Genomic DNA, 20,458 nt, shown 5'->3' on the forward strand with positions numbered 1-20,458 from the left:
CATGTTTTAATCTTAATCGCATTTTGTAAAGGCAGCTATTTCTTCTAATCTCTATTCAGTATTGTATGGCTGAAACTTTAATTAGATTATCTCCCTGGAGATGTGACTCAATCAAGAGTGGCTGTTAAATTGGATTAGGTGGAGATGTGTCTCCACCCATTCCAGGCAGGTTTTTATTAGTTTATTGGAATCCTATAAAAAAAGGAAACATTTTGAAGAAAGCAAGAGATTCAGAGAGAGCAGAGAATGCTGTAGAACCAAGAAGCAGAGAGTCTACCAGCCAGTAACCTTTGGAGATGAAGAAGGAAAACGCCTCCTGGGAAGTTTCATGAAACAGGAAGCCAGGAGAGGAAGCTGGCAGATGACAACCTGTTTACCAAGTGCCTTCCCAGATGAGAGAGAAATCCTGATCATGTTCACTGTGTGCCTTTCCACTTGAGAGAGAAACCCTGAACTTCATCGGCCTTCTTGAACCAAGGTATCTTTCCCTGGATGCCTTAGATTGGACACTTCTATAGACTTGTTTTAACTGAGACATTTTCTTGGCCTTAGAACTGTAAACTTATAACTAATTAAATTCCCCTTTTACAAAGCATTCTGTTTCTGGTATATTTGCATTCTGGCAACTAGCAAACCAGAACACCTGTAAACTACCTTCTAGAAAGTCGAACCAATCTATACTCACACCAGAAGTATATAAGAATACCTATTTGCCTGCACCCTCAGCAAAACTGGATACTGTTAATAGCTTATTATTATTATTAACTATTAACAATAGTTAAAAAAAATAGTTTTTGACAGTATCTGGGAGTTGAAAATCTAGATTTGCATTTTCAGCTCATTAGTATGTCTGCTGAAATGTCTTTTCCTAGATTTAGTGGTATTTCTTCTTTGTGAACTTCTAATTCCTATGAACTATTACATAAATAGAATATTACTATTTGCTTTTCTGCAACTTAGAATAAAATCCACACCCCTAACCAAGGCCAGTGACACACTGTATGATCTGGTCCCTGAAAGCCTCAACACGCTTTACACATCCTAGGGTGCACTCAGTATATAGACTTCAACCCTCAGTATGCATACACTCTATTGCTTTTCCTAGGCCTGATCCATTTTATCTTCACTATTAGAGAAATTAATGCTTTCTACCTTTTTTAGATTGACCCATAAATACAGAGCAAGATGTGGAGTATAGCATTTGTCTCTTGGAGGGTTCATATCCTATGAACAATTATGAGGGCTTGGGAGATCCTGTGCACTCTTGCTTCTCTGCTTCCAAACTACCCCTTACAATATCATTGTTGTTCATAGCATCATACGTATCATTAGTACTTTGAATTACCATGCTTCTTGTACAACAGTTGGTACCCAAAAAAGTCTTAATCATCATGGCTTTTTTGAAGGGAGAGGCACAGAGTGAAAAAAATCCTCCTTGGAGTCAGTGGTAATTCACGGTTAGTCTTAGTAGCTGTGCTTAGGATGACAGAGGCCCTAGAGTAGTGCACTTAAGAGGGTGTTTGGTTATGATGAAGTTGCTTGAAATTCTGTTCTGTCCTTTCTTTTTAGCACCTTAGAAATCTTCAAGTGTTGGGGGGTAGGTGAACCAGAAGAGATGGCAGCCCCTTTAGAAGGGAAAGTAGGGCAAACTTCCACTTGTTTCTGTAAAAACATATGAGACAACCTCTGAATGTAAAGCCAGTTACTGAGACTGAGCAGAAAACACTGGCAGGAGGAAATTCAAAAGCATACAGTGCAAGAGCTTAGGTTCCATACATATCTTAGATATGTATAACCACATCTTTGGTTAAATTTGGGAAAATTTAAGCCATAATTTATTTGAATATTCTCTCTTCCCCTTCTGGGACTCCCACAGTGAGTATATGTTGGTTTGCTTGATGGTATCCTACAGGTTCCTCAGGCTCTGTTCACTTTTTTTTTTTTTTTTCCCTATATGGGTAGGCACTGGGAATCAAACCCGGGACTCTGACATGGCAGGTGAGAACTCTGCCTGCTGAGCCACCATGGCTCGCCTTCTGTTCACTTTTTAAAAATTCTTTCTTCCATCCACTCCCCAATGGTTTCAATTGTATTACCTTCAAGTTCACTGATTCTTTCTTCTGCCAGCTCCCATCTGTTACTGAACCCCTCTAGGAAGTTTTTAATTTCTTTTACTGTGATCTTCAATTCTGTTTGCTTCCTTTACATAATTTCCATCTCTCTATTAAAAATCTCTTTGTGCTCATCTATCATTTTCCTGAGTTCTTTTAGTTCGTTGTCCATATTTCCCTTTAGGTGTTTTTTTTTTTTTTTTTTTTTAAAGAGGTTCTCTTCAGGGTGACTCTTAGGCCTAATTTTAAGTAGGCTTAACCTACCCTTTGCGGGTTGTTTCATATGAACAAACCCCAAGATTGGGGGCTCAGCCTATTGCTTTGGTAGTCCCCACTGCTTGTGAGAATATCAAGAATTCTCCACTTGGGGAAGCTGAATTTTCCCCCTTAAGCTCTTTCATCATAATTAGTAACTTTTTTAGCCTTTGCCTGGAAAGTTCCAGGTCTGGTTCCCCTCACTGATGGTTGCTAATGTTTTAATTTTCTCCTTTGTTTGTTTTATCAACTTTATATTCTCTCCTCTTGTAGGAATTTTATTCAACAGCAAATTCATGTGTAGAAATTTCATTGTACAAATATATACACACAATATAACTGAACAAGACTGTGCCAGTATTACAATGAAAAATATTTTATGCTATATCCCCAAGTACTTTTTGAATATTGTGGATATACACACATAAAAATTTTTAAAGTAGCAAAAACAGATTCTATATAGCTAGCTACACACAATGTTAAAATATTTAAGGATATTTTTTCTGAAATTGAACTATTAAACTTTACCACTGGGGAAACTTCTGATACTGTGTCAAACATTAGGGATGCCCTAATCAATATGCCAAGCCCTTGATCTTCAAGCTTGCTTTTGTGAATCTTATATATGTAGCAGAGAAGCTTAGCCTACCTATAGGTATGCCCAAGAGTCACTTCTAGAAGACCTCTTTTGTTGCTCAGATGTGGCCTCTCTCTCTCTCTCTAAGCTTCTGCAAGTGAAACCACTGCCCTCCTCCCTACATGGGACATGACATCCAGGGATGAAAGTTTCCCTGGCAGCATGGGAGATGAGCCCTGGGATGAGCCTGGCCCTGGCACTGTGGGATCAACAATACCATATTGACCAAAAGAAGTGTAACAAATACGGTACCAGTGGTTGAAAGAGTTCAAATAGAGTTGAGAGGTTACACTGGAAGTCACTCTTATGCATGTTTCAGTTAGACATTGCTACCTATCATAAGTTGCCAAACCCCAACCAAAACTATTCCTGCCAATCCTAAAGAATATCTAGGGAATTATATAAGATTCTACAAAGGTTCCAAACACTAGGGTAACTCTCCAAAATCTATAACCTCCAGATGGGTCCCTGGACCAGATAAGTCCTGAAATGCAGAAGGGCCAACCCTTCCAGAACATCATCTAGTTCCACCCCTTATCTCATATTATTGGCAGCCTATTCCAACATGAAAAAGTTAAAATGGGCATAGCCCAAATACTCCTAAAGAAATGAGTATGAGTGCTGAATCATTCTAATGACAATTCTTTTAGCCTCCATTTACCATAGAGCAGCTAGAAATAAAAATCTAAAATTGTGGAATTGTAACTTATACAAAACTCTGAAATCTGTTCTACAACTAAATGCTGCAATGTACTTTGAAATTCATTGCTTTTGTATATATATAAAAGAGAAGGAAGAATATAACAGCAATGATAGGATTTTAAAAATGAGAATGACTGCTGAGTCATTATATTGATATTTCTGTTGGTCTCCAGTGTCTTGGAGCAGCTAGAAGAAAAAAGGAAAAATCATGGAACTGTAACTCATATAAAACTTTAAAATCTGTTCTATAACTACTTGCTAAGATGTACTTGAAATTTATTGCTTTTTTGTATACATGGTACATTTCACAATAAAAAATAATTTCAAAAAATTGCACTTTTAGGGACATTTAAAAAGTGATAAATATGATGAATGGAATAATGCATAGTTAATAGTGTATTAACTTTAATCACCCATTAATTTCATGGTAGTTCATCAGTTGGTACTTATTCATCCTTATCACTTGTCAGCCTTGCCTCTCAGATATAGTATTTGCTTATATTATACAATCACTTATATGCTCTCATTCTTTGTATTCATATATTTTGACTTTCCAATTAGATTGTGAATTCCTTGTGGATAAAGACAGATTAATTCTTTGGTATCATCATAGTACTTAGTACAAGGCACAATATGGGTGCATGTTAAACACCTGATGATTAAATAACGAGGTTTTAAAAATTCATTTTAACTACATTGTAAGATAAAGAGAAGGAATCTATACGGTTATTTATTTTATAATTTCTATAACCTTACAATAATATGCCAGCAGCATATCCATTAATGAATTAATAAAAAATCTTTATGAAAAAAATTATCTTAAAGTGAAAAATTACTATTCAATGACCATAAATAATAGTACAGATTCTAATTAATATTTATATAGCACTTATTAACTCTTCTAGAGCCATTATTTAACATAGTCCTAATTACAACCAAAGAATTTATACAGAGCTTACTAAAATCATTCTTTCATAGAGAGGAAAACGGGGGCCCAGAGAGGTTAAGTGGTAGGGCCTGAATGAAACTGAGGTCTAAGAACTCCAAATTCAATCAAAATTATTTTACCTAAGAGGCCTAAAAGAAAAGAAATAAATAGCTGTCTCTGTAAGCTATTTTTATAAACCTTATATAGACATTTAATTATTTACTAATAGTCTTAATTAATTAAATTATTGTATGTAGTGTACTATGCTAAACACTGCAGAGAATAAAAAGTAAGTATATTATGAGGATTACAAGATATATGGCTAAGCCAGTAATCAGAATAATATGAAGAAATAGTATGTTTATGTATGTGCTTAAATAATGGTATAATGACTTGATTTTCTAGGAGTTCATAGATAGAAAAAATTAGTACAACTTAAATAAGATGGGGAAGAGTTTATGAAAGAGCAAGGATTTGACACGGATTGAGAAAGATAGATGATATTTAGAGTGTTGAAGAAAAGATTGGTTAGTGTTATAGTGAATATGATTTGGCAAAGTATAGTATGCAAAGAAATGCATAGAGGAAGGGATAGCCATGTGTTGAGCAACAGTGAGTACACTGGTCTAGCTAAATTCATATTAGGGAACAATATAAAAATAGTTTGAAGTGAGATTTAAATATAGACTAAATGCCAGGTTACACTTAGATTTATTACATAATTTTATAGGTAACAGGGAGTCATTTAAGGCTTTTGAGTAGAGACATGATATGACAGAATTCAATGGGAGGAGTGATTGAATACAGAGAAATCAAGGTCAGTGATATATTGATAAAGATTTCAGTACAAAAAGTTGAAGTCTTAGATAACATCAAAGTTACATGCCCAGGTGGCTAAGAATGATGTGGCTCTTAATTAAAGTGAAGGATATTTAATTCGTCTGAGGTAGGGCTCATTATATCTAAAGCTTTTACGGAATTCTAATTATAGTTAAGGTAAAGGGACATTAGTCTGAATGCTTCTGATTTTACCTGCTCTTAAGCTTTACCAAGGCTCTACACCCCAAGTGACTTGCAATTTTACTTGTCATTTTTAACTAGATTTCTATACTTTATTTCATTCCAAAAAAGTTCTTCCTCTTGATTCCACTGATTCAGTTTAAAGCATCACAATTTTTCTGTTAGGATTAACTCATCAAATATATCTCTGATTCCCCTTCTTCTACACCTTACGTAATAATTTCTTATACCAATTCTACTTTTAAGGTATCTCTCACTCTTCTCATTTCCCCTGTTCGGGAAAATGATTTGGCAAAGTATAGTATGCATACTTCACTGTTCGTATCTGAGTTTAGGGGCTCCCTACTTTAAAAAAATATATTTTTACAGACAAATCTTCACACACATAGTCCATACATGGGATACAATCAATGGCTCTTATATCATTGATCATATCATCACATAGTTGTGTATTCATCATCATGATCATTTTCACAACATTTGCATCACTTCAGAAAAAGAAATAAAAAGAAAAAACTCATACCTCCCATACCCCTTATCCCTCCCTCTCATTGACTACTAGTATTTCCATGTACCCAATTTATTTTACCTTTTGTTCCCCCTATTATTAATTTATTTTTAATCCACATTTTTTTATTCATCTGTCCATACCCTGGATAAAAGGAGCAACAGACAGAAGGTTTACACAATCACAGAGTTACATTGTACAAGCTGTATCTTTATACAATCATCTTCAAAATCAAGGCTATTGGAACACAGCTCTACAGTTTCCGGTACTTCACTCCAGCCACTCCAATACACCTTAGACTAAAAAGGATATCTATATAATGCATAAGAAGAACCTCCAGGATAACCTCTTGACTCTGAAATCTCTCAGCCGCTGAAACTTTATTTTGTTTCATTTCTCTCTTCCCCTTTTTTGTCAAGAAGACTCCTTCAATCCTAAGATACCAGGTCCCAGCGAATCCTGGGATTTCTGTCCCAGGTTGCCAGAGAGATTTACACCCCTAGGAGGCATGTCCCATGCAGTGCGGGAGGGCAGTGAGCTCACCTGCTGAGCTGGCTTAGAAAAAGAGGCCACATCTGAGAAACAAAAGAGGTTCTCTGGGGTGACTCTTAGGAATAATTTTAAGTAGGCATAGCCTACCCTTTGCAGGAATAAATTTCATAGGGGTAAACCCCAAAATCAAGGGCTCAGCCTATTCATTTGGTGGTTTCCACTGCTTGTGAGAATATCAGAAATTCTCCAAATGGGGAAGTTGAATATTTCCTCCTTTCTCCCCAATCCTCCAAGGGATCTTTGCGAATACTTCTTTATTCACTGCCCAAATTACTCTGGGATATATTGGGGCATCACACTAATCTGGACAAACCAACAAAATCTCATGCCCTATTCAAGATTCCACATGCTTATGGTATTCCACTAAACTGACCATACAAGTTAAATTAGGTAATATGCTACCCAAAATACAAACTTTGCACCAAATAAACATCTCTCCCTTTGGTCTTGCATGGAAGTTGAAATTTTAAAGTATGGATGACATCATCCTTTACCCTATATTTTGATCTACCCCAGTCCTACCCAGATCACCTTCATTAATATTTCTAGTTGAAGTCTGATCCATTTTTCAGCTTCTTAAACAAGTCCTGTATGGGGTACTGCCAACTTTCATAATTTCAGAGTATTAAATCTGAGTCTCAGGTGTCCCACAAATACCCGAAGTTTCTGGGAACGGCCAGGTTATATACAAACAGCTCAGTATCTCAGAATTTAGAAGTCAACAGTTACAACCTCTGAACATATGTGACTGCAGTAAGAGTTTACAATCCAGGATGCTTTACAATAGGCCCTAATCTGATAACCTATGCTCTTGACTTCAGTTCACTGAGTTTTTATATTTTAGTTAGTCCATATGAGTGAGGTATGACAATGGTGTTTAGTTTGTGACGTTTCATCCACCATACACTCTTTAAGCTTCATTCATCTACTTGCAGACCTCACACTCCCTACTTTTTTTTTGACATGGGCAAGTTCCAGGAATTGAACGCAGGTCTCCGACATAGCAGGGGAGAATTCTACCACTGAGCCACTGTTGCACTGCCTGCTCCCTACTTTTAAACTGGACTACTTGGGATAGTCTCACAACTGATTTTTCCCCCTCTTCTTATTCCAATCCAATGTATACTTCACTCCCAAATTAGTTATTTTAGTATAGTTCCCTGGCCTAAATTTGTCTCTGTCCTCAAAGAGCTCAATCTACTGGTAGAAATAACTACAGTGTGACAATATGATAAAATGTTAAGCAGGTTATATAAGTTTCCTTCCTTCTAGAATTTGAGGCACTTTGTTTTTCTGTATGCTATATGGCAGGGGTCACATTTCATTCTTTTTTTCATGTGAGAATCTTGTTATTGCAGCACATTTGTTGAATTTTTGTTTGTTTCCTTTTTTTTAGCTTTCAAAGTTTTTTTACTAATTAAAAAAAATTACAAGAAAGAAACGTAAACATCCTCAATATATGCTCATTCATTCTACATATATAATCAGTAATTCACAATATCATCACATAGTTGCGTATTCATCATCATGATCATTTCCCAGAACATTAGCATCAATTCAGAAAAAGAAATAAAGACAACAGAAAAATAAAACAAAAACAGAAAAAAAAATTTTACATACCATACCCCTTACCCCTCCCTTTCATTGATCACTAGCACTTCGAACTGAATTTATTTTAACATTTGTTCCCCCCATTATTCATTTTTATTCCATATGTTCTACTCATCTCTTGACAAGGTAGATAAAAGGAGCATCAGACACAAGGCCCTCACAATCACACAGTCACATTGTGAAAGCTATATCATTATACAATCATCATCAAGAAACATGGCTACTGGAACACAGCTCTATATTTTCAGGCAGTTCCCTCCAGCCTCTCCTTTACATCTTGAATAACAAGTTGATATCTACTCAATGCGTAAGAATAACCTCCAGGATAACCTCTCGACTCTGTTTGGAATCTCACAGCCATTGACACTTTGTCTCACTTCACTCTTACCCCTTTTGGTCGAGAAGGTTTTCTCAATCCCTTGATGCTGGGTCTCAGCTCATTCTAGAGTTTTCCTCAATCCCTTGATGCTGAGTCTCAGCTCATTCTAGGATTTCTGTCCCACGTTGCCAGGAAGGTCCACACCCCTGGGAGTCATGTTCCACGTAGACAGGGGGAGAGTGGTGAGTTTGCTTGTTGTATTGGCTGATGACAGAGGCCACATCTGAGCAACAAAAGAGGTTCTCTTGGGGGTGACTCTTAGGCCTAATTTTAAATAGACTTGACCTATCCTTTGTGGGGTTAAGTTTCATGTGAACAAACTCCAAGACTAGGGGCTCAGCCTATAGCTTTGGTTGTCTGCACTGCTTGTGAGAATATCAATAATTCAATTTGGGGAGGTTGAATTTTCTCCTGTTCTCACCATTCCCCGAAGGGGAATGTCTCTCTCTTCTTGTTTGTTGGCTTGTTCGTGTTTTGGAAAGTGCACGGAACATTGTTTTTTTTTTGTATGCTGTATGGTGGGGGTCACATTTCATTCTTTTTCCATGTGAGTATCCTGCTATTGTAGCACCTTTTGTTGCATTTTCATTTGTTTTTTTGCTTGTTTGTTTGCTTTGGGAAGTGCATGGGCTGGGAATTGAACCCAGGTCTCCCCCTCATTGCAGGAGAGCATTTTATCATGGAACCACCCTTGCACCCCCAGAAATTTTTTTTTTTTTAACATTTCTTTTTTATTGTGAAATATAACCTATATTCAAAAAAGCAATAACTTTCGAAGTATATTGTAACAAGTAGTTATAGAACAGATTTCAGAGTGTGGTAGGGGCTACTGTGCCACAATTTCAGACTTTTCCTTTTAGCTACTCCTGAAGACTAAAAGAAATATTAATATAATGATTCAGTAGCCATACTCATTTGTTAAATTCTATCTTCTCTGTTACAACTCTACCTTCTCCTTTGATCCTTCTCCCAATCATTAGGGATATTTGGGCTATGCCCATTCTAACTTTTTCATGTTGGAAAGGTGTCCATAATATGGGATAGGGTTATGGAACTAGTTGATGTTCTTTGAGTAGCTGGACCCTCTGGGTTTCAGGACTTAGCTGGCCTAGGAACTAACTGGAGGTTGTAGGTTTCTGAAATGTAATTTTAGTTTATTACCTTTTGTAGAATCTCAGATAGAGCTCTAGGTATTCTTTACCGTTAACAGGAATGATTTTGGCTGGGGTTTGGCAAACCCTGGTAATTAGCAATACCTAGCTGAAACTTGCATAAAAGTAGCCTCCAGAATAGACTCTCGACTCTGTTTGAACTCTGTTAGTCACTGATATCTTGTTTTATTACATTTATTTTCCCCTTTTGGTCAGGAAAGCATTTTGATCCCATGGTGACAGGGCCAGGCTCATCCCTGGGAGTCATATCCCACATTGCCAGTGAGACCTTCACCTCTGGAATCTAGGTTTTATAATGCTCAGTCATCAAGCAGACTTAATTTTGAAAGCACAAAATATAATGAAGCCACAGTTCTTAAAAATATTGTTTCTTATATTATTTTGAAATAGATTTAAAGTTCTTACCTTCTCCACTCTCCACGCCTTCTACAAAAATCCCTCCACACTGGGGAAGAATCCAGTAGCGGCGTCTATAACGATCCTGGCCAAACATCATTGAACGTAAAGAATGTGAAGCATCAAAGAGCTTCCTTCTGTACTGACTTTGTTGCTGTTAAAAAATGATACACATACTTAGATTTTGGGTATTAAGAGCTTTAAAAATTAATCTATAAACAACTTTACATTTATTATGCCCTTCGAGCAGAAAAATTTCACTACTGGGAAAAGATAATATTACATGCCCAACTTACTACCAGTAACAATTATTTTAAGGATAACTGGAATATTTTTGTTGCTATAGATTAAAAGGATAAGTTTTACTGGGTATCTTATAGTAAAGCATGTCTTATACTTGATAATAAATAATAAAATATGTAATTGACCAGACCTGCATTTGTTTATTTTTACAGTTGTACTGTAAATCTAGGCAATATATGACTAAAATTTGGGATAACTGTGTAGAACCTAACATTGATAAAATACACAGGCATCTTATAATATTAAACTCATGATATTTTTTAAAAGTCTTTTTTAAGACTTTTTTTAAAATGGTCATCTGAAATTTCACTAATGCTACCATACTATAATTTTTAGTAAGTACATACATATATAGTTTATAAATCCAATGCAAATACATTTCATAAACTACAAATGCCACATGAAACATAAAATCCTGAAGCTATCACAATGAAACCAACAAATTTTCTTTAACTAATTCCAAGAAATAAAATAATGTATTTATTGAATACATTATATTTACATGAAGAGTTGAAGAACATAGTCCCTTTTTTCCAGAGGCTCTGATTAAGTTCAGTATCATGTTTTAAGAGGTAGGCTCTTAACTTTGTCATTAAATGTTTAGGTTTAATTGTGAGAATGTTTCTAGAGCTCCTCATTTTAATTACAAGAAGGTTGTTTTTAGTTAAGAACCAGAAAAATGAATCCCACAGAATGTGGTTTTTTTTAAATAGTGCAAAGAAAAAACAAAACAAAAATAAAACCCTTAATCAGAAAAGTGCTTACTTTACTCAGTTTCTCAATCTGTTTTTCTAGCTCTTCAACACTTGCAGCTTGGTCACCTTCATCCTATGCATAACAAAATAACAGTATCATATATCTGTTTTTAAGAATTATTTATTGAATCAGTTAGCACATATTTAATGAAATCCTCCTACATGCAAAGTACTAGGATAGACATTGTGGAAATACGTAAGTCAATTCCTGCTCTCTATAAACTAGTAATCTCGTACGGAGACATAAAACAAATACCAAATGGTAGGAAACTAAAAGGACCTCAAGAGAGTAAAAGGGCCATGGAGTTTAGAGGAGGATTAGATAACATACAGTAGGAATTTATAATGAAAAGAGGCTATATGAAGAAGTCATGTAATAATTAACTTCTTAAGATTGGTTAAAATTTTATCAAACAGAGTAAAGAGGGCAGGGCATTCCAGAAAGAGTTTGACTCTTATACTGATATGAAAAATGCATGAAGATGTAAGGTAGGAGATGAAAAAAGATGAGTTTAGTGCTAGATTGTAAGAAGCTATAAATGTCTGGCAATGGACAATATGACCCTTTGAGGGAGTTTAAACACAGAAACTGTTTTATAAATATTAATCCAACAATAGTTATAAGATAGCCTGTTGCAGGGAAGTACTACAATTGTTAATCCTAGCTAGTAGATTCTTTCAGTGATCCAAGATGGAGAGAAAAATACCAGCTTTATTAGGGTAAGAGACATAGAAATGGAAAAAAGGCAGATGGATGTATAAGATATTATATAGTTAGAACTGATAAGTGCTGGCAATTCATGGATATGGGGCAAGGGTGAGGAAGATGAAAGAGTAAATTATGATGTTAAGGTTTTAAGCCTGAGAGATGAGAAAAATACAGGTAGCATTAAGTGATGGAATCATTTTTAGAGTGAAGAATGTAAATTGTAATTTGAATACATTGAGCTTTCAGAATAAAACAAATTTCTACTATATATGGTACGAATCTCATAAATGAAAAGTTTGTATGTAATTATAAAAAATTTTAATTCCAGACTATGAAAACAGCTAAACTACTCCCAAGTTACACATCTTTCAGAGGAAGAGCATGAAGTAATAGAAAGTATGTGGACTTTTTTTTTTCTCAGCTGCACTATTTAATTTGGGAAAATTACTTAACTTTTCTAAGACTGTTTCTTTATATGTAAATTGATGATACCGTTATAACAAGGGATTATTGTGGGGACTAAATAAGAATAGATCTGAAACAACTAACAGAGTTGATGGCACATAACAGGTTACCTAATAAGGTTACTCTCCTTCCTTCTAAAAGCTGTTATTTAATAAGATAAGGATATACTTTAAATTTAAAATATAAGAACTTTTTTGTTGTTGTTGTTAGATAAACAGTAAAGTTTATAGGTTTTGTGACAAAGAAACACCATTCTTGCACTTGAGTCATAAAATAGTTCTCCCATATCAATGCTTCCACTTTCCCACTTTATTTTCTTATCTGTAAAACAGGGATTCAAAACAGCCCTACTTCTCTCCAAGGTTATTATGCTGAACAACATGAAAGGGCTTTACAAAATATAAAGTAGTATATAACACAAGGCATATCTTATCATCACTATTGAGTTTATAAAGTTCTACCATAACTAGACAAGTTCTGCTGTTCCTTTCTTTTTTCTTTTTAACATTTTTATCGTATAGTATGACATATATACAAAGCAAAGAAAAAAAAAAGCAATAGCATTCAAAGCACTCTTCAATAAGTAGTTATAGGACAAATTCCAGAGTTTCTCATGGGCTACCATATGATTCTCTCAGATTTTTTTCCTTCTAGCTGCTCCAGAATATAGGAGGTTAGAAGGGTAAAATATTTTGTCATCACAATAGACTTTTTTCCCTTTTTCTTTTTTGTGAAAAACGACACATATACAAAAAAGCAATAAATTTCAAGAACAGCACTACAATTAGTTTTAGAACATATTTCAGAGTTTGACATGGGTTACAATTCCACAATTTTAGGTTTTTACTTCTAGCTGCTCTAAGACACTGGAAACTAAAAGCGATATCAACTTAATGATTCAGCATTCATATTTATTTGTTAAATCCTATCTTCACTGTATAACTCCACCATCACCTTTGATCTTTCCATCCCTCTCTTTAGGGGTGTTTGGGCTATGGCAATTCTAAATTTTTCATATTGGAAGGGTCTGTCACTAATATGGGGTAGGGAAATGAACTATCTGATGTTCTGGAGAGGCTGGGCCCTCTGCATTTCAGTTCTTATTTGGACCAGGGACCCATCTGGAGGTTGTAGGTTTCTGGAAAGTTACTCTAGTGCATGGAACCCTTGTGGAATCTTATATATTGCCCTAGGTATTCTTTAGGATTGGCTAGAATGGTCCTGGTTGGGGTTTGGCAGGTCATGATAAGTAGCAAGGTCTAACTGAAGATTCTGTAAGAGCAACCTCCAGAGTAGCCTCTTGGCTATTTGAACTCTCTCTGCCACTGATACTTTATTAGTTACACTTCTTTTCCCCCTTTTGGTCAGGATGGAATTGTTGATTCCATGATGTCAGGGCTGGATTCATTCCTGAGAGTCATGTCCCATGTCACCAGGGAGACTTTCACCCCTGGATGGATGTCATGTACCACGTAGGGAGGATGGCAATGATTTCACTTGCAGAGTTGGACTTAGAAAAAAGGCCACATCTGAGCAACAACAGAAGTCCTCCAGAAGTAACTCTTAGACATGCCTATAGGTAGTCTAGCTTCTCCACTATCTATATAAGCTTCATAGAAGGAAGTCTCAGGATCAAGGCATGGCCAATTGATTTGGGTGTCCCTAAAGTTTGACACAGAATCAGGGGATTCCCTGATGGTAAGGTTTAATAGTTCCATATTCTTTCTCCCATCCCTCAAAGGACTTTGCCAACACTTTTTGAATCTCTGCTTAATATACTGTAGATGTATTCAGGCGTTACAATAATCTATACGGATTAAAGGACCTCTTTCTTATTCTGGGCTCCCTGTGCTTCAATTGTTCAAATGAGCTGTACAAATAGGTTGAATTAGATTATATACTACAGAAAATTTCAGTTCCGGACTAAATCTTTCTTCCTTTGGTCTCAAAGAGTATGTGTAATTCTAAAATAATAGACACTGTCTTCCTTACCCCTGTGTTCTGATTTACTTTAACTCCAACCTGATTGGCTTCATTCTTATCCCTAAATATCATGCTATATATATATAAAACAGCCCCTCGAAATCCAGAAATAATAATCACCACTCCAGACTTACTGTGTCTGCCCTGAAAGCTTACAATCTAGGTCCTTGTTTTTTCTTTTTTAGCATGGGCAGGCACCGGGAATCGAACCTGGGTCTCTGGTATGGCAGGTGAGAACTCTCCTTGCTGAGCCATCATGGCCAGCCCAAGAACTTGTTTTTAATGTTCATTTTCTATAAAACTTTTTAAAATGCCACACTGCCACAAACCGTTCATGAATGGAGATTTCTAGACAAATATGATGATCTAGCCAACTAACCAAATTTAGTGAAAGAAGATTAAAATAGTTTTATCATTATCTATCATTTATCTAAAATTTACAGGACCAACTTATGATGACAGTTAGGCATGTTATTTGTGCTAATGATAATGGAAATTCTATTTGGGATTAAAAGAAAACTTAAAAGGGAACAGACTCAACAAAACTTAAGTCTTGATTGTCAAATAGATATTTATATATCTATGATTCCCCAGTGATCTTTAAAAAAGCAGGGCAAATGTTTGATAATTGGCATATAGAGAAATGTAACACAATCAATAAATATTTTAAATAAGGCATTCAAATAGCCATGTACCTGCCCAAATTAACTGCCATTAAGACTATTCCTATGACAAAAAAACCCACAAAATGTCCAAGTTTATTTAAAGGAGTTTTGTGTGTCATTCCTTATTACTTTCAGAAATATGAAGGAACTTGGAAGACCAGAGAAAGGCAACAGCAACAAAACGAAGAACAGAACATATCCTTGACATGGTTCCCATTGTTTCCCAACCAAAAGAGAAGGCCATTATATGTTCTTTTATGTCAGGGTTTAACTGACCACATAACCCCTTAAATGCCAAGTGGTAAGATTAAAGCTCATGTAAGTCTTTACTGAGGGTATGATGAGTAAAAGAGGGAATCATCTTTGAGACAAAGAACCATGATTCAGTGAAGGCAATATCTTTTAAATGAAAGGGATCACAAGGGTCTTCATGGATAAAAACCCTGCAATTAATCCTTTAAGGAGTATACCTACTGACAATCTACCTAAAACTTAGTCAAGAGGCCAAATCTATTTTTTTAACTTTGTTTTATTGTATAGTATAACAAAGCAAAGAAATAAAAAAGCAATAGTTTTCAAAGCACTGTTCAAAAAGTGGTTACAAGATAGATTCCAGAGTTTGTCATGGGCTACCATATGATCCTCTCATATTTTTCCTTCTAGCTGCTCCAGAATATAGAAGGCTAGAGGGCTTAAATACTTTTTTATCATCACAATCGACTTTTTTTTTCTTTCTTTTCTGGTAAACGATAACATATATATACAAAAAAGCTATAAATTTCCAAGCACAGCACCACAATTAGTTGTAGAACATATTTCAGAATTTGACATGGATTATAATTTCACAGTTTTAGGTTTTTACCTTTACCTGATCTAAAATACTGGAGACTAAAAGAGATATCAATTTAATGATTCAGCATTCATATTCATTTGTTAAGTCCTATCTTCTATGTATAATTCCACCAGTGAGCTTTGATCTTTCCATACCTCTCTTTGGGGTCGTTTGGGCTATGGCAATTCTAAATTTTTAATACTGGAAGGGTCTGTCACTAATATAGGGTAGGAAAATCGAACTATCTGATGTTCTTGAGAGGCTGGGCTAGGTTTCAGTCAAACCTATTTTCTGAGGAATAATGTGCCTAACTTTGTCAATCAGGTTCATTAAATAGTCACAATTTTATTTATGTAAGAAATGTATACCAGTTCTGCATTATAAAGAATAATTCTCAAATTATTTAAAGGATGCATTAATTTGGCTCCATAGGTCCCAAACTGTCCTTTTATAAAATAAGTTTTTAAATAGTTCTCACAAATGAACAACATGGTATATAAATTTGGCAGGATTTTGAGCAATGATTTTGATCATATAATCTATTCAACTTTGTAATTCAGTACTATGACACATCTGCTGTAAGAACCATTAATAATCATTTTCAAATATCTATTTGTAAAGAATAAAATGTATGGTTTGTTAATTTTCTATGTGAAAAAAGCCAGGTAAAATAAATAATTTCTTTTAATAAATTCTAAATTAGTGGGATAAGTACCCAGTGGAATACACTGAAATCTCAATATAGGGCTGCTTTAAAACAATTTATAATATTAAATGCTAAAAAGGGATACTAATTCTATGAAAAGGTGATTAATATTCCTTAGAAAAGTTTAATTCCTGCTGTGGAAATACTTTTACTTGCCAAATGAAGCAAACTGCTTATAAATAGTATCTTTTGTTTGGAAAATTAATTTCTGATACCCAAATTACATACCTTCACATTATTCGTCACAGGATGAAAATGGAATCAAAAGTATAACATTCTGAAATAATTTATTTCTGCAGGGAATCTCACTGTAGTCTCCTTATCAGATTGGTACCCTTACAAGAAGTATAGTTCACACTAGTGATTTTTATCAATCTAGTGTACAATAAATACATCATTTGAGGGAGCTATATGAAAATATTTTGCATTAATGCTATTTTAACTTAATTGTGTAGTACATGATCTTACAAGTTATTCCATACTATTATCCAGATTTAGTCATAAATCTGGCTCAGTAACTTATCACTGGTCCTGACTAAATATTCTTCTTATACATTCTATCAATAAATTCAACCCTTTAAGGGGAAAACCCCGATTCTGTGTCAAACATTAGGGACGCCCTAATCAACATGCCAAGCCCCTGATCTTCAAGCTTGCTCTTGTGAATCTTATGAATATAGCAGAGAAGCTTAGCCTACCTCTAGGTATGCCTAAGAGTCACCTCTGGAGGACCTCTTTTGTTGCTCAAATGTGGCGTCTCTCTCTCTCTCTCTCTCTAAGCCCAACTCTGCAAGTGAAACCACTGTACTTCCCACTACATGGGATATGACATCCAGGGATGAAAGTTTCCTTGGCAACATAGGAAATGGGCCCAGGGATGAATCTGGTCCAGGTACCGTGGGATCAACAATGCCATCCTGACCAAAAGGGGGAAAAGAAGTGCTAACAAATATGGTATTAGTGGCTGAAAGAGTTCAAATAGAGTTGAGAGGCCACTCTGGAGGTCACTCTTATGCAAGCTTCAGTTACTGCTTGCTACCTATCATAACTTGCCAAACCCCAACCAAAACCATTCCTGCCAATCCTAAAGAATACCTAGGGTATAATATATACCTAGGGTACATAAGATATACAAAGGTTCCATACACTAGGGTAACTTTCCAGAAACCTACAACCTCCAGATGGGTCCCTGGACCAGATAAGTCCTGAAATGCAGAGGGGTCAGCCTTTCCAGAACATCAACTAGTTTAATTCCCCAACCCATATTATCAACAGTTCCTTCCAACACAAAAAAGTTAGAATGGGCATAGCCCAAATACTCCTAAAGAGTGGGAGAAAGATCAAAGGTGTTGGTGGAGTTATACACAGAAGGTCAGGTTTAACAAATGAGTATGAGTGCTGAACTAGTATACTGATATTTCTTTTAGCATCCAGTACCTCAGAGCAGCTAGAAATAAAAACCTAAAATTGTGGAATTGCAACCCATACAAAACTCTGAAATCTGTTCTACAACTAATTGTTGCAATGCACTTTTAAATTTCTTGCTTTTTTACACATAATTAATTTTGCACAAAAAAGAAAAAAAAAGAGGAGGAATATAATAGAGAAGATAGGATTTAACAAATGAATGAGCACTGAATGAATATATTCTATTTCTTTTGGTCTCCAGTGTCTTGGAGCAGTTAGAAGAAAAAATGAAAAAATCGTGGAACTGTGGCCCATACCAAACCTTAAAATCTGTTGTATAACTATGTATTAAAATGTTTTTGGAAACTTATAACTTTTTTGTATATATGCTATTTTTTTTCACAATAAAAAAAGTTAGGGGTGCCCGGATGGTTCAGCGATAGAATACTCACCTTCCATGAGGGACACACTGGGATTCAATTCCTGGACCATACATCCCCTGCCCCCCAAAAAAAGTAAAAAAAAAAAAAAAAAAAATTCAGCCCTCTAATCCTTCTTTCTTTATTTCTCTTGCAGCACTGAATTGGTTTAAGAAAGGGAAAGAGTTCTTGCTAGGTTTCCTTTGCTGAATACACCTAGCATTAAAGGCAGAAGGAATGGTTTGCTGTATACTCCTATTTTGAGTGCCATTCTGCAGTATTTCTAGCATTGTTTTCTGGTAGGAAAGTGAACTTCAACCTTTATCTCCCTTTTATACATGTCCATTTCCACGGCTTGTGGTAGCTGTTCCCTAAACACACACACACACACAACATATACATATGCATTCTTCTATGAACTTGACTTCTTCCCTTTAGCTTACTCAAGGCAAGTTCCTTTGCCTTGGTTGATTCCCCTCCAGTATCTTTGGGACCTTATACCATTACTTATTCTCTTTAATCTTCAGCTTCCCTCTCTCATTTATTGGATCTGTTCCTTCAACCAAAAACCATCCCAAGTCTTTGGCATCGGAAAAATTCTTGATTCTTTGTTCTCCTCTATTCTCCTTTCTTCTGGGACATAATGTTTCAAATAGTCATCTCTTTCTTCTTGAAACAGAAGTGAGAATACTTCCTGCTGTTCTCAATCTATTATAACCTGGCTTCTGCACTCACCTTTTCAATAAAACTGCACTCACTGGTTTAGGTAACTAATGACCTATGTTGCCAAATCCAATGAATATTCTCAGTCCTCTTCGTTCTAGACCCCCTGGTACTTTAACATTGTTTATCACCCTCTTGTTTTTGAAATGTACTGTTTTCTTAATTTGTTAATACTACTTGTGTAGAAAAGCATTGTGCTGGTTTGAAAGGATGTATGTCCCCTAAAAAAGCCATGTTTTAATCCTAGTCCCATTTTGTAAAGGCAGCCGTTTCTTCTAATCCCTATTCAGCATTGTATGTTTGAAACTGTAATTAAATCATCGCCCTGGAGATGTGATGTAATCAAGAGTGGTTGTTAAACTGAATTAGGTGACGACATGTCTCCACCCATTTGGGTGGGTCTTGATAAGTTTCTGGAGTCCTATAAAACAGGAAACATTTTGAAGAATAAAAGAGATTCAGAGAGAGCAGAGAATGCTGCAACACCACAGAGTCCACCAGCCAGCGACCTCTGGAGATCAAGAAGAAAAACGCCTCCAGGGGAGCTTCATGAAACAGGAAGCCAGGAGAGAAAGCTAGCAGATGATGCCATGTTCACCCTGTGACCTTCCAGCTGAGAGAGAAGCCCTGACTGTGTTTGCCATGTGCCTTCTCACTTGAAAAAGAAACCCTGAACTTCTTCGGCCTTCTTGAACCAATGTATCTTCCCCTGGATGGATGCCTTAGATTGGACATTTCTGTAGACTTATTTTAATTGGGACATTTTCTTGGCCTTAGAACTGTAAACTAGCAACTCATTAAATTCCCCCTTTTGAAAGCCATTCCGTTTCTGGTATATTGCATTCCAGCAGCTAGCAAACTAGAACAAGTGTTAACGCAGATTTAACATAGCAGGTCTGACTGCTACCCTTTGGAAGGCCTGCTTTTAAGATTGGCCTTAGGAACCTGGATTTCAGGAGGGTTGCCACCTTGACAAGATTGGCTCACTGAGCCAAAACTGTTTGTGTAAGCCATGTGGTTTATGCTGAACATCAGCTTTTCTTTTGAGTGTCTAGACTTTTGGTACATGCTATGCAGAGGTTGCCCCAATAAAACGTTGGGTGCAGAGTCTTCAATGAGTTTCCCTGTGGACAACATTTCACATGGCGTGCCACAAGTAATTGCTGGGGGAATTAAGCCCATTCTGTGTGACTCCACTGGGAGAGGACTCTTGGAAGTAT

General features: G+C 36.0%; 1 protein-coding gene across 24 annotated transcripts in view; it reads right to left on the reverse strand.

The window, feature by feature from the left end:
- BAZ2B (bromodomain adjacent to zinc finger domain 2B) overlaps nt 1–20,458 on the reverse strand; it is a 496,810-nt gene that overhangs the window by 21,404 nt on the left and 454,948 nt on the right. For all 24 annotated transcript variants that reach the window (XM_077153953.1, XM_077153960.1, XM_077153959.1 and 21 more), the window contains 2 exons: nt 11,340–11,402; nt 10,281–10,425 (listed from right to left, as the gene is read on the reverse strand). In XM_077153953.1, the coding sequence (XP_077010068.1) occupies nt 10,281–10,425; nt 11,340–11,402 (208 nt within the window). The remainder of the gene's footprint in view (nt 1–10,280; nt 10,426–11,339; nt 11,403–20,458) is intronic.

Source organism: Tamandua tetradactyla, chromosome 3, assembly GCF_023851605.1.
Source record: "Tamandua tetradactyla isolate mTamTet1 chromosome 3, mTamTet1.pri, whole genome shotgun sequence".
NCBI lineage: Eukaryota > Metazoa > Chordata > Mammalia > Pilosa > Myrmecophagidae > Tamandua > Tamandua tetradactyla.